Raw genomic sequence first — 12,635 nt, forward strand, 5'->3', positions numbered from 1 at the left:
GTTACCGAGCTACGGGCTGCAAGCGAGTTGTGAGTGAGGAGGGGAACCTGGGGGGAAGAGGGGCGGGGGGAGGGGGAGGGGTGGAAGACCGCGAGGAGGGGGAGGGGACGGGAGGTGGGAGGCTCTCCTTCTCTCTGCAATAAATCGGCTTAGCGGACGAGAACCGAACAGCGCAGAAAGGATTAAAGAAAAGTCTGTATAATACAGCTGAGAGAGCGGCGAGTAGAAGGCGGAGGGCGGGGAGAGGGGGAGGGACAGAGGGAGGGCGAGGGGAGGGGGGCGCTCGCGCAGCCGGGAGAGGCGAGCGCGAGGAGGAGAGAGCGCGATTCGGCTCCAAACTCCGGCGCTGCCGCCGATCCGACTCCGGGCTTCGGTGGACACCGCGCGGAGCCGAGGAGCCAGGAGCTGCGGCGCGCCCGGAGGTCGCCCCGAGCGCGAGGGTCGCGGCGCCCGGCAGAGGCCGAGCCGAGTAGAGCCCGGCGCCCGGGCGGCCCGGCCGCGACGGCATGGGGGCGCCCCCGCGGCGCCCCGTGCTGCCCGCCACTGCCTCGGCCGGCGGCCGGAGGCAGGAGCGCGCCTGAGCCCATGGCGAGGGGCCCCGCCGCCGCCGCCGCCGCCGCCTCGCCGCCGCCGCCAGCTGCTGGGCACCATGCGAGCCGCCCCGAGCCTCCGCGGCTGCGCCTGCCTGCTGCTCACAGCGATCCTGGACCTGGCGCGCGGTGAGTGCGCGGGCGCGGGCCGGAGCCCGGCTGGGGATGCGCGCGGGGGCGGGCAGCTGGCGGCGGGCGCGGGCCAGGGTCGCTCCGGAGAGGCTCTGGGTCCGAGCCCCGCTCCCGGCGTGGGGGTCTGCAGAGGTGATCTGCTGGACGAGGGAGGGAGGATGTCTCCTTTGAAGAGAGCGCTCGTGGGTCTGTGCCAGGGTGTGCGTGTGCGCGTGTGTATGAGCGTGTGTCTTTGTTGCGTCTCTGTGTGAGGGTGTCCGGGAGGGAGCTGTGTGTGGAGAGGCTGCCGGAGTGCATTTGGAGATGTGAGTGTGTGTGATGGTGTGTGAGCGAGCGAGTGTCTGGAGGGGTGTTTGAGTGTCCATGTCAGTTACACAGAGAAGGTGTGTGTGTGAGAAAGCGTGTGAGCCAGTGTTTGGGGGTGTGAGCAGGTGCCAGCTTCTCGGTGAGGGTGTGAAGTGTGTGAGCTTGTGTCATCGCATGTGTGAGCGTGTTACAGGGTGGATGAGTGTGTGAGGTGTGGCGTTGCACGCGTGTCCCAAGTGTATGGGACCCTTTAGGGATGTGTGACAGGGAGTGGCTGTATTTCTGTTGGGGGGGCACGGGGCGTGTGTGCATAGGAGGTGGGAATGTGACACTTGAGCAGGAGTGTACGTCTCTGGGATGTGTGGAGGTGCAGGCATGCGGGGGTTGTGTTGTTTCGTGGGCCAGGAGTGTGTGTGCGTGCAGTGGAGTGTGTGGTTCTAGTGTGGAGGGAGGCATGGACGCGTCCGGGGGCTGAGAAGGTGTGAGCAGCGGTGTGTGTGCGTCCCGCATGGACTTGGTCCCGGCTGGGCTGAACCCATTGGAAGGAGGTCCCTAGAGAGAGTGATTGGTGCCTCCGCAGCTCCAGGGTCCAGGGTTCGCCGAATCCTCGATGCTTCCAGCCCGGCGCCGCCGCCTGGTGGGTCTTAAGTGGCGCGGCAGTCCAACCTGGCGACCCCGGCACCTTTCGGGCAGCGAGCCAACACATTCGCTACGAGCCGGGCAGGAGGGAGGCTGCACCGGCAAAGGGCCGTGGGCGCGGAGACTAGAGGGTGCGTGTCCGCGATTCCCCGCTAAGCCTAGTAACCAAACCTGGATGCCCAGAACCAGCCGGTCTGGAGTTACATCCTGGCTCTGCCGCGGAGGCGGAGGAGGATGCGGGGTGCCAAAGCATAGCCATTGTGACCAGTAGGGTCTCAGTCCCTAGCCCAACTGGGTGATGAAGGTGGGGGAACCATCTCTGTCCTCTGCCGTGTGTGTGCCTTGCCCCACCGGGAGGTGCTTAGCCAAACTCTGAGAGTGCCTTCCGGGAAGAGGTGTCCCCCTAAAATAATCGCACCCCGTCTACCCCGAGGTCCTTGAAGAGTGCTTGGTCTGCTGATGGGAGAGGCTGCAGAATTCGAGCCTGAATGGTGGTCCTGCTGGCAGAGAGCGGGGAGGGGTTGGTGTAAACCAGAAGTAACGCCAGCCCTGTACTTTGTCCCCCTACCCTTGGAACAACAGACCTTCCAAAGTGGATGAAAATCTCCCCCCAACTTTGGGGTGACGGCTCCCTCCCTCGGATGCCTCTAGAGGGAAAGGTTATATGGGGGCGGGGAGGGGGTGGTGTCCCGGTTCCAGCGCAACGGAGAGGGCACTGGGCTTTGTTAAAAGGCACCTGGAGCCCTCACCTGGACATTGAAGGGAGCGGGGATGGCTGGGGGCCGGAGGGGAGCACCCCTTTCCCCCGGAATGCGCAGAACCAGAGAGACGCGGCAGGGGTGAGGATGGCGACTGGTGGGAAAGGCTTTGGTGGGAAACCCCGCTCCGTCAGGACCCCACCCTGCGATCTTCCCCAGAACCCGCGAGCAGCGTTCTTCGGGCTGCGGGGCTGCGGAGAGCTGAGCCGGCGTCTTGGCGCCTCCACTCCCCTCGCCCGCCTCTGCAACTTGCTGGAGGCTGGGGGATCGGGCGCCGGGGGTGAGCGCCTCTGGGCCGGGGGGAGCCGGCATGGCCTCTGAGCTCCGCTGCTCAGGGTGAGGGAAGAGCGCTGATCCGGATCGCAGATGGGAAACTTTCCGAGCGTGGGGCGCGCGCAGGGGTCCTGGGCAGCCGGGGAGCCCTCCCTTCCCTGCAGAGATGAGAGTGCTCGAGAGTGGGATCCCTCCTTACCCGCTCCAAATCCGTGCCCACGAAGGGGTGGGAGCACGAGAAGGGTCTGTACGAGATGCAACAGGCCGGCTTGCCGGGGGAGGGCGCCGTTCCTGGACGTGACCGAGAGCCGTGCATCTGGCAGTTGGCTGTGCCGGACCACCTGCCAGGAGCTGCTTCGGAGGGCGGGGAGAGGGTAAAGTCCATTCAGAAACACGCCTGCCCAGTGGGAGGCGATGGCGGTCACTACTAGGGAGAGGCACGGCCAGTGCGCCCTCGCCGGTTCTGTTCCTATGGGCCGCAGAGCCAAGGAGCTCACCTTTGTGGAGAGGTGGGTCTGTGCCCAGGGAGGAGAGAGCAGTCGGCTGCACACAGGACTGGCTGGGCTGGAAGTTCCTGCCCCTGCTTCCACTCCCCAGTATCTGACTCCCAAGAGGAGAAACCCACTTGGTTTTTATCTCCTCAGTTCCCATTTTACCTGGTCTGGGCACTTCTGGGAAGGCAGTCATGCCCTCGTGCCTGGGCGGTGGCCCGGGAGAGAGAGGGCACCGAGCCCTGGGGGCGCGGGGAAGAGAGTGGTTCATGGACCTGCCTCTTTGGGCCGTGGCAAAGTCTCCGCGAAGGCTAGCGGTGGGCAGGCCGAGTTAGGGCGCGCCAAAGGCCCCAGCCAGAGGCCCTTCCAGTTCTCTCTTGGCAGCCGCGTGTCAACGGGTGGGTGGGATGCGGGGGCGGACTCGTCTGGGCCGAGGAAGCCGCAGCACCGAGACTGCAGGGGGGCTGTGCGTGCACAAGCTGGGGTGAAGACTTTACGTACTTAAGCTCCCTCACCATCTCCACCCGACGCCGGGGGCGCGGGGCGGGGCTCAGGCCCCCACCAGGTTCTCTCTCAGTCCCTGGCGGGGGAGTTAAGGGCCTTGCTGGGGGCCAGGCTGCTCCGCCCCTGCTCCCCTTGCCGCCCCGCCCCCAGCCTGGCCCCTCTGCCAGCAATAAACCCCACTCTCTTCCCACCCAAGATGCAAACTGGAGTTTTTCCTGAGAGGTTGAATTCGGTTTTGCTTTTTAAGTGCAGGGGATGTTAGAGCTGAAAGCGACCTGCGAGATCACTTACTTCATTGGTTCTGAAACTTCTATTTTTTATCAGGAGAACCCTTTTAGTGTAGGAACTGATTACCACCCCCTAAACCTGTTGCCTTGGGCAAGATGATAGGCACAAAAGGACAGCTGCCCTGGGAGAAGCGGGTGCTGAGACCCGGCATCGAACGGTCTTTCCGCAGCCTTCACCTTAAACAATCTAACATTGCTCCTCTCCTTGGATCATAGCTGAGTTTTTGTTTTTTTTCAATAGCCAGTATTACATGGATCAGCTGCAGTGTGGCCAGCACGTGCTAACTGCTGCACAGTCCTCGTGCATTGCCAGAGGGTTTAAGCTCTTCTTTTCACAGATTAGGAAACTGAGGTCCAGAGTTTTAAGATTTGTTAATGGTATGAGTACTGGCGCCTTCCGGGTCCCGCCTGGTCCAGCGTCAGGCTCCCTCTTCCCTTCCAGCGTTCCTTGGACAGGGCGTGTGGGCAAGGGCTGGCAAGGTACCAGTGATGCCTTAGATTGGCCTGGCTACCCCAGCTTTTCAGAACATCTGTCTCACCCAGACCGGAACCTTGCTACTGTTGGAGGGAGGGGCGGTGGGGGAGGGGCGGTGGAGGAGATTTAAGTGACTTGCTTGGGTTTCTGGGTTATAGCAGTGGTGACTTCAAAGCCGGAGACCAAAGAGCCAAACAAAGAGCAGGCTGGTTAGTTCTGTTAACTGGGCTTCCTGGGATCCATGGAGGCATCTAACCTGGCTTGCCACCCAGTCCACCTCTGCTCCATCCCCAGCCCCCTTGAAATTCATTTATTTAGCCCTGACTATGTGCCAGCATTGTGCAGTGCGATTTGTTTTTCTTGTCTTGTTTAATAGCCACCCTCAGAGTTAAAGTGATTTTCCAGATGGGGAAGCTGAGGCTCAGAGAGGTTAAGTGACTTGTCCACGGCCACCCAGTCAGTAAGTGGCAAGCTGAGATTCAGACCCGGGTCTGTCTCTTTCCCTCTGTGCTCTGCTGTCTCCTGGTGAGAAGGGGTCTCAGTCACTTCCTCGGCTCCAGCCACACAGACAGTTGTACTGTGTCCAATGCCCAGTCTGGATGCCTTACTCTTTCCCAAATCCCAGTGAGATAAAATTATCCAGTATGTTCATCTGCACAGATGGGAGACGGGGTGTCCCTGAAAGCCCTTGTCATCATCAGGAGAATGAATGGGCATCTGTTGTGGGCAGGGCACATCTGAAAAGAGAAAGACCTATGACGGTGACCGTCATTCCAGTGGGGCGAGAGGTCGGGCATGTACTCATAAAGAGGAATGACAATCCAGGTGGAAATTTGTTGATACCTGCTAGATGCCAAGTGGATTGATGTCCCCTACAGGAGGTTCTCGGGGGAAGAGTGATTCCTTGGGGGGTATAAAGGGAATGCTTCAGAGAGGAGGGAGAACTTGAACTAGACCTTGTAGCAAAGGGAGAACATTAATAAGCCAAGGGCTAATGTGCCAGGGAGGGAAACCTGTGTGAGCAAAGAACTGGAGGTAGGACTGTGTGTGGTGAGGCCAGCTCAACTCAAGGCTGTCTTTCTTGAGTCTAGTTGAAGACTGGGAGAAAGAAGAGTGATATTACTGATAGCTCCCATTTATCACGCACCTGTTAGATGGTCTTTATGCATTAAATGCTTTAAACAGTCCATGAGGCGGTATCATTAGCCATGTTTTGCAGGTGAGGACAAGAGGCCCAAGATACCGCTCTCTTTCTCTCCCTCCCCCCTTCCTTCCTTTCTTTTCTTTCTTAAATAATGAATGAGGCTCAGAATCTTTTTTAAGTGGAAGAACCAGGAGTTTCAAACCCAGGTCTGAAGCAATCCAAAGACACTGCTGCTCCTGGAGGAGAGGAGAAAGGATTTATTTTTTCTTCGCTGGAAGGAGGAATGCAGCAGCTTCTACCATAGGCAAGAGGGTGCAAAGCGCCCCTGCTTTAAACGATAAATGTCAGTGGAGGTGAAACATGGGACATTAATTCCTAAGAGGCGTTTGTCTTCAGGATGAAGTTCCTGGGAAGGAACCAGGTGGGTGGGATCCTGAAAGCCACCTTTACACTTGCAGTGAGGTCCGGTGGCAGAGGGGGCTTGTGATCACCGAGACCTATTGGCCAAGATTCCATGGATGGAGCAAATAAATACAGTGTGTACGGAGCTAGAGGTTTAGAGAGTAGCAGCCCAAAGGAGCAGGAAAGGACATCGTGACACCCAGGAAAGGAATCTGGCGTTTGGTGTGTCCACCAGCCATTCCTACTTCTCCCGGCAACACGTCAGATTTGCTCTGGGGAATTATTCACCACCCTACTAATTGCACGCCATCTTGGTAGGTGGCACAATCAGCTAAGTCACCCCCAAGATGAGCCCATCTGACAAAGTCTCCCTGGAAGCTGAATATTGAACAGAGGAAGACAGAGAACTACTGGAAAATCCCCTTATCAATGGGGGCCCCCAAGACGCTGTACTTTTCTGGTTTCCCCAGGGCTAATAATGATGGGACCTTCCTCCCAGGGTGTTGACAGGATGGAACGAATCATGACCTACAAAGCTCTTAGCTTAATCCTGTGGGCTCAGATGACTGTTACCAGTATTAACCATGGTTATGTCAGAGCTGCTCCAGCTCAAGCAGCATGGGTCCTCCCAATACCAGGCTCCAGTTTGTCCTTGTGTTCCATGAATTCCCCATAATGTTTCACCAGTTACAAAAGCTTATGGCTTTTGTAACTTATAAGCAAAAGCTTATGGCGTGTTTTTGGCTTGAGTTGTCTGGAGTTTATTTCTGCCTCTTATAAGAGAAGGACTCCACTTGATACCCTCCCTAGGCATGATGAGCCTTAGAGTTGCTGATTACCACTCTTGGTAACTCCTGGAGGATGGTTCACGGCCTGCTGCCTGGGGGTGACTGATTCCCCCACCTGCTCCCTGGCTTTCCCTGGAGGCTCGACGCATTGTCCCCCATCCACACCCACACTGGGTGCAGTCAAGACCCAAGACCCAAGTTGTTTCTCCCAGTGAAATTCGGGGGTAGAACCAGTCTCACTGGGCCCCTCCCATCCCCTACCCTAGTAGACTAGAAGCTCCATGGAGGCAGGGACCCTGTCTGGTTCTGCTGTTTCCCACAAAACACATGGTGGATGCGCACCAAGAATCCGCTTATGGTGGGTTGTTCGGATGAATAAAGCATCTTTGGCCTTTAGACATGTGCGTCCTGGTGCTGGGGTACGTGGAGAGGTGTCGAGTGTGTGGCTTTCTACAGAAAAGCGTATGCAGAGGCTTATGGCATGTGAAATTTAGGCTGGATTCACAGGTGAACTCCCTGTTGGTAAATTTCTGCTCCTGGAGCTACATTCTGTCCTTCTTGAAGACTCTCAGATAATCAAAGTGATGCATACTCTGACTCCAGACATCCTAACTCTCTACGGGCTGGTGGTACTTGAGTGCTGACGAGATGCTTCCACGCCCATCCTTCCATTTAGTTCTCACATCAGACGTGAAGGAGGCTACTCTTGTATCCACTGAATAGGCCAGGGAAACTGAGCCTCAGGGAGATGAAAAGATGGTGGTAGGAAGTGGCTGGACTGGAATCTGGATTTTGTGGCTGCACACTCAGCCTTCCTTCCCTCCCCGACCCATTGTGCTGTTTCATTCACCCCCCCCCACCCCTAGGTTTTTGGAATGAGACAGGTCAGCTCCCCATGAGCTCACAGGCCAGCAAACTGACCAGAAAGCTTGCCCTGTGAGCTGAGTGCTGGTGTAGCCATTTTGCTGATGGGACCTCCTCCCTCCTCCACGGCTGCCCAGATGGGTATTATATCCCCAGTCCACGGGGGAGGTTGCTGATGCAGTCACACGGCCTGGGGACCGGAGCCGCCACCTCTCTGCCCCACAGACTTGGCCTGCTCAGAGGTTTCTGGCCTTAGCTCCATGTCCTCCACCTCCTCCCCCACTTCTGCCCTTTCCTGGCTCAGAGAGCAGACATCTGCCCTCAGGCAGCACAGCCCCTGACTCCCCGTACACCTGCCTCCAAGTCTCTGCTCACCCACTTCTTGCCCTCCACACCCCCCCACCCCTGCTGACTCGGGTGTCCCCTGTGAGTGCTGCCAGCAGCACTTTGGCAACATGCTGTTAAAACAACCCTCCTCTGGGGCTGGAAGTGGTCATCGGTTGGCCTCCCCACTGAACAGAGAGTTCTTGAGGGCAGGCATCCCTACACCACTGGCTCTGGCACAAGGCCTGGCTCTGAGCAAATCTTCAAGATGTGTTTGTTGAATGACTGACTGCCTGATGAATGAATGATGTCTCCCCTGAATCTGGGGATTGCTCCAGACACTGAGCCCGGGGCCTGTTTCCTGGCCCTGCTCAGTCACCTCTGGAAGCCCTTTCTGGTGTGAGAATGTGTCCATTGTCCAGCTCTGCCCACCATCACTCAAACTGGCATCACGGCTGGCGTCTGGGGGATGAGCCAACAGTAGAAGGTGGAGGGAAGACTAAAGGGCTTCCTGTTCCTTCTGGGTTCTCCTTGTTTGGTGATGGGTGCAGGGTTTGGGGAAGGAGGGAAGGAAGGAGGGGGAGGAAGGAAGGAGGGGGAGGAAGGAAGGAAGGAAGGAAGGAGGGGGAGGAAGGAAGGAGGGGGAGGAAGGAAGGAGGGGGAGGAAGGAAGGAAGGAAGGAGGGGGAGGAAGGAAGGAAGGAAGGGGGGAGGAAGGAAGGAAGGAAGGAAGGAGGGGGAGGAAGGAAGGAGGGGGAGGAAGGAAGGAAGGAAGGAAGGAGGGGGAGGAAGGAAGGAGGGGGAGGAAGGAAGGAAGGAAGGAAGGAGGGGGAGGAAGGAAGGAAGGAAGGAGGGGGAGGAAGGAAGGAAGGAAGGAGGGGGAGGAAGGAAGGAGGGGGAGGAAGGAAGGAGGGGGAGGAAGGAAGGAGGGGGAGGAAGGAAGGAAAGAGGGGGAGGAAGGAAGGAAGGAAGGAGGGGGAGGAAGGAAGGAAGGAAGGAGGGGGAGGAAGGAAGGAAGGAAGGAAGGAGGGGAAGGAAGGAAGGAGGGGGAGGAAGGAAGGAAGGAAGGAGGGGGAGGAAGGAAGGAAGGAAGGAAGGAGGGGAAGGAAGGAAGGAGGGGGAGGAAGGAAGGAAGGAGGGGGAGGAAGGAAGGAAGGAAGGAGGGGAAGGAAGGAAGGAGGGAGAGGAAGGAGGGAGAGGAAGGAAGGAAGGATGGGGAGGAAGGAGGGGGAGGAAGGAAGGAAGGAAGGAGGGGGAGGAAGGAAGGAAGGAGGGGGCAACTATTACGTGCTAAGTCCCGTGCTAGCCATGTTCACACAGTCATATTAAAGCCTCCCAGAAACTCCCATTTGGGAGATAACAGTCTCCCCATTTTAAGGATGAGGAATGAGGCTTAGAGAGATCGTGTGATTTGCCTAAAATCCCACTGCTAGTGAGGGACAGAGCTGGATTCACACCCAGGCATTGATTTACACATCTCTCCCCAGCTCTGAGTTTACCTTACTGGTGGCTTGAAATTGACCAGGGCAGGAGTATTTATACCATGGAATGAGCAAACACTGCAGATCAGAGCTCTGCCCAGCCCAGAGCTAGCTGTTAAACGTTTACCAGCACGCCGCTGGGCCTGCCCACCCTTCCTCAATCACTGTCTCTGTGGAACAGCCACTTGGGGGTAATTCATATACTTTGGTTTTCATGTGAACTGGGTTCAAAGCCTAGCCCGGCCACTTCCTAGCAGAGTGTATACTTGGGCAAGTCACTACCTCTCTGAGTCATGGTTTCCCCATCTTTTGAAAATAGAGGGTGTCGTGGCGATAAATGAGATGAATACATGAAGGCCCCGGGCATGCAACTAGCCCTCAGTCTTGACCCCTCCCTTCCTCCTGACCCTCAGGATGGGGTCAGCTGGCCTTGCGGTCGCTCTGAGAGGCTCAGGAAGCTCGCATTTTCTTCTCCCTCCCCTGGAAGCTGACTTTGGAGTCAAGTCAAGGTATCCAGTCACTTCTGTTAAGGGATCCAGTCACTTCTGTTAATTGAGCAGCTGTGCCAACCTCATTCTGGACTGGCAGAGACCTCCCTTAAGGAGTTTTGGCTCGTTGGCCACCCCACACAGCACGGGCTCATTTGAGAACAATAAAAGATTATGTATGATAAATGGCCAATACAAGGATACCAAGAATAAATCCTTGGAAACTAAAGGAAGTGGCCCAGGAAGGCTCTGAGGGATTGAAACAATCTTGGGAGGTAAGGCGGGAATCCCAGGCCAGAGAACAGCACGTGCAAAGCCCTGGGTGGGGAATGAGGACGCTGTCAGGCCGTGTGAGGGTGGGAGATAGGGAGGTAGCTGGCCTCACTTGAGCATAAGGTGCTCACCGAGAAGTGGGGAATGAGGTTGAAGCTGTTGGCCAGGGCCTGCTCGCCAGGGCCAGCGGTCTGGATTTGAGCCTGGGGGCTACGGGGGGCAGTTGAAGGGAGAGGAGTGACATTTCCAGAGCAGGGCTCTAGGAAGATTAATTTGGGTTTTCTGGGCCACCTGAAGCCGGAAACTCTTTGGAAAGCCACTGTGTTATAAATGATTGCTCTGGGGTGCCCAAAGAGACAATGGCCTCCTGGTGGCAGAAATGCCATTATTTGGACACTGCCCACCTCTCCCACAGTGTCCAGACCTGGCAAGGAGGGAAAGCCAGGCCCCCGCCTGGAATGGAGCTGTTCCAGCTTGAGCCGGAACCAAGTGTGATGGGGGTAGCTTCTCCTGGGGAGGAGCATCTACATCCCCAGGGGGCGTGGGCTCCGGGGTCTGGCCTGGGTTCAGATTCCATCTCCACCACTTGTCCAGTGTGAGAGCTCTGATCACCTCTTCGTTGCTTGCAGCCTTGATGTCTCCAGCTGAACAGACGACTCATCATGGTGGCTTCGTGGGGTGGGGCTGCTGGGAAGGGGAAATTCACATAATACGAGGGGTCTGTATGCAGGGTACCTAGCACACAGCAGGTGTGGGAAAAGTGGCTGCTGCTGTTATGATGACGTTTGGAATGCCCCCAAGTCTGAAGAGGGGGAAGTGTTTACTAAGCCCCAGTGCCCAGGAGGAGGGGTACATTGTAGGTTTTCCACATGGAGCAAGTCCTCAGGTTTGGAATTACAGAGCATTGGGGCCAGGAGGGAGCTGGGAGATTAAATGCACTATATCCTTTCCCCCATTTTAAAGCTGAGAAAACTGAGGCCAGAGAGAGTGACTTTCCTGTTGGCCTCCAACCGTGCGTGATGTGTGTGTACGTGGTTGGGGGTGGGGTGGGCAGGTGCAGGTCTTCTCCCTCGAGGTCCTGGGGGACATCCCAGGGCTCAGTCAGGCAGACCCACCACCCAAGAGCCTTGCGTGGGGAGCATCAGGGTGCCCCAGACTTGGGTGGGGATCTTGGAGGCACTCCAGCGGAGAGCAACCCCCAGCCTCATACATCACAGGAGCAGCTTGGGAGTCACCAGGGAGAGAGGCAGCTGAGCTGTTGGGTTTTTTTGTTCCTTTGCCAAGCTGTTCCCTTTGCCCTTTTGTTTCTCTTTCTGCAGAGGCACTCAGCGCTCCTCCAGTGGGGCTGTTTGTCACCAATCATTGGCGCCTCCATTATCTTCTGAGCACCATCTCTTCCTCCCCGCTGCTTAATGCTGCCCCAAAGGAAGGCGTCCATCACCGGCTGCCCTGGCATCGTGCAGGGCTGGGCACGGGGAGGGGGCAGTGCAGGAGCTCGGATGCCCTGGCAAGGTGAAGACAGAGGCTGACATGGCCAGAGGGTGGGTGGCGTCCGCATCTAGAGCTGGTGCTCAGTGCCGGAGTGCGCAGGATTTTGTCAAGTGGGTATTCAGGCCATACCGTAACCCAAGGCCAGGTGCCTGGTTCTACGGAAGCAGGTGATACCTTGCTAATTGTCACCAAGCACCTAATATCCCAGTCAGGGGCGGAGGGAGTGAGATGGGGGCAGCAAAAGCAACCACATCACAAAAGCTGCTTTGTTTGCTCGGTGGCAGCAGAGAAGTGGACCTGAGCTCAGCTTGGAGAGGAGGAGGCATGTTGGACGTCAAATTCCTAAGCCTGTCTCCCCACTGAGGAGCCTGGTGGGAGGAGAGAGGCAAGCAACCGGGTGGGGAGGAATCGAGTTACTTAACCAGGAAGAGCTAGTGGTTTCCAGGACAGTCTGAATGCAGAGAGCAGTTTCTTGTTACAAGAGGCAGTATAGTTCATTCATTCATTCAATTACTGATTCATCCACTGGTGCATCGAGAATTAATTGAATGTTCCTGGCAGTCAAGCACCGTGCTGTTCTAGAAATCCAGAGGAGAATGAATAGGCGAGTTCTTGCCCTCATGGGGCTTACGTTCCAGAGCTGTGTTCAACATGGAGCTGTGTGTGACAACTGACATTTACATTAAAACTCAACAAGGTGTCTCGGCTTTTATTTAACTGAATTAAACAGAATTCAGTTTTTCAGCCACACTGGCCACATTTCACGGGCTCAATAGCCACACGTGGCAGGTGGCTCCTGTATTGGGCAGCACAGCTGTGGGTAAGACGTCTCCATCACTATGGAAAGTTCTATTGGAGAGTGCAGGTCTAGGGCGATGTTCCTCTTTAGGTGGGGCCTCCCCACGGGCAATAAATACCAAGGAATC

At 56.9% G+C, this 12,635-nt stretch overlaps 1 protein-coding gene across 1 annotated transcript in view; it reads left to right on the plus strand.

Annotated features, from left to right (window-relative positions):
- Positions 1–649: 649 nt before the first annotated feature.
- IGSF21 (immunoglobin superfamily member 21) overlaps positions 650–12,635 on the plus strand; it is a gene marked incomplete at both ends in the record, with an annotated part of 247,143 nt that continues 235,157 nt past the window's right edge. The window contains one exon of the mRNA XM_082615553.1: positions 650–719. Within this exon, the coding sequence (XP_082471679.1) occupies positions 650–719 (70 nt within the window). The remainder of the gene's footprint in view (positions 720–12,635) is intronic.

The sequence above is a fragment of the Mesoplodon mirus genome (genome assembly GCF_964341445.2).
Source record: "Mesoplodon mirus genome assembly, chromosome: 3".
Classification (NCBI taxonomy): domain Eukaryota; kingdom Metazoa; phylum Chordata; class Mammalia; order Artiodactyla; family Ziphiidae; genus Mesoplodon; species Mesoplodon mirus.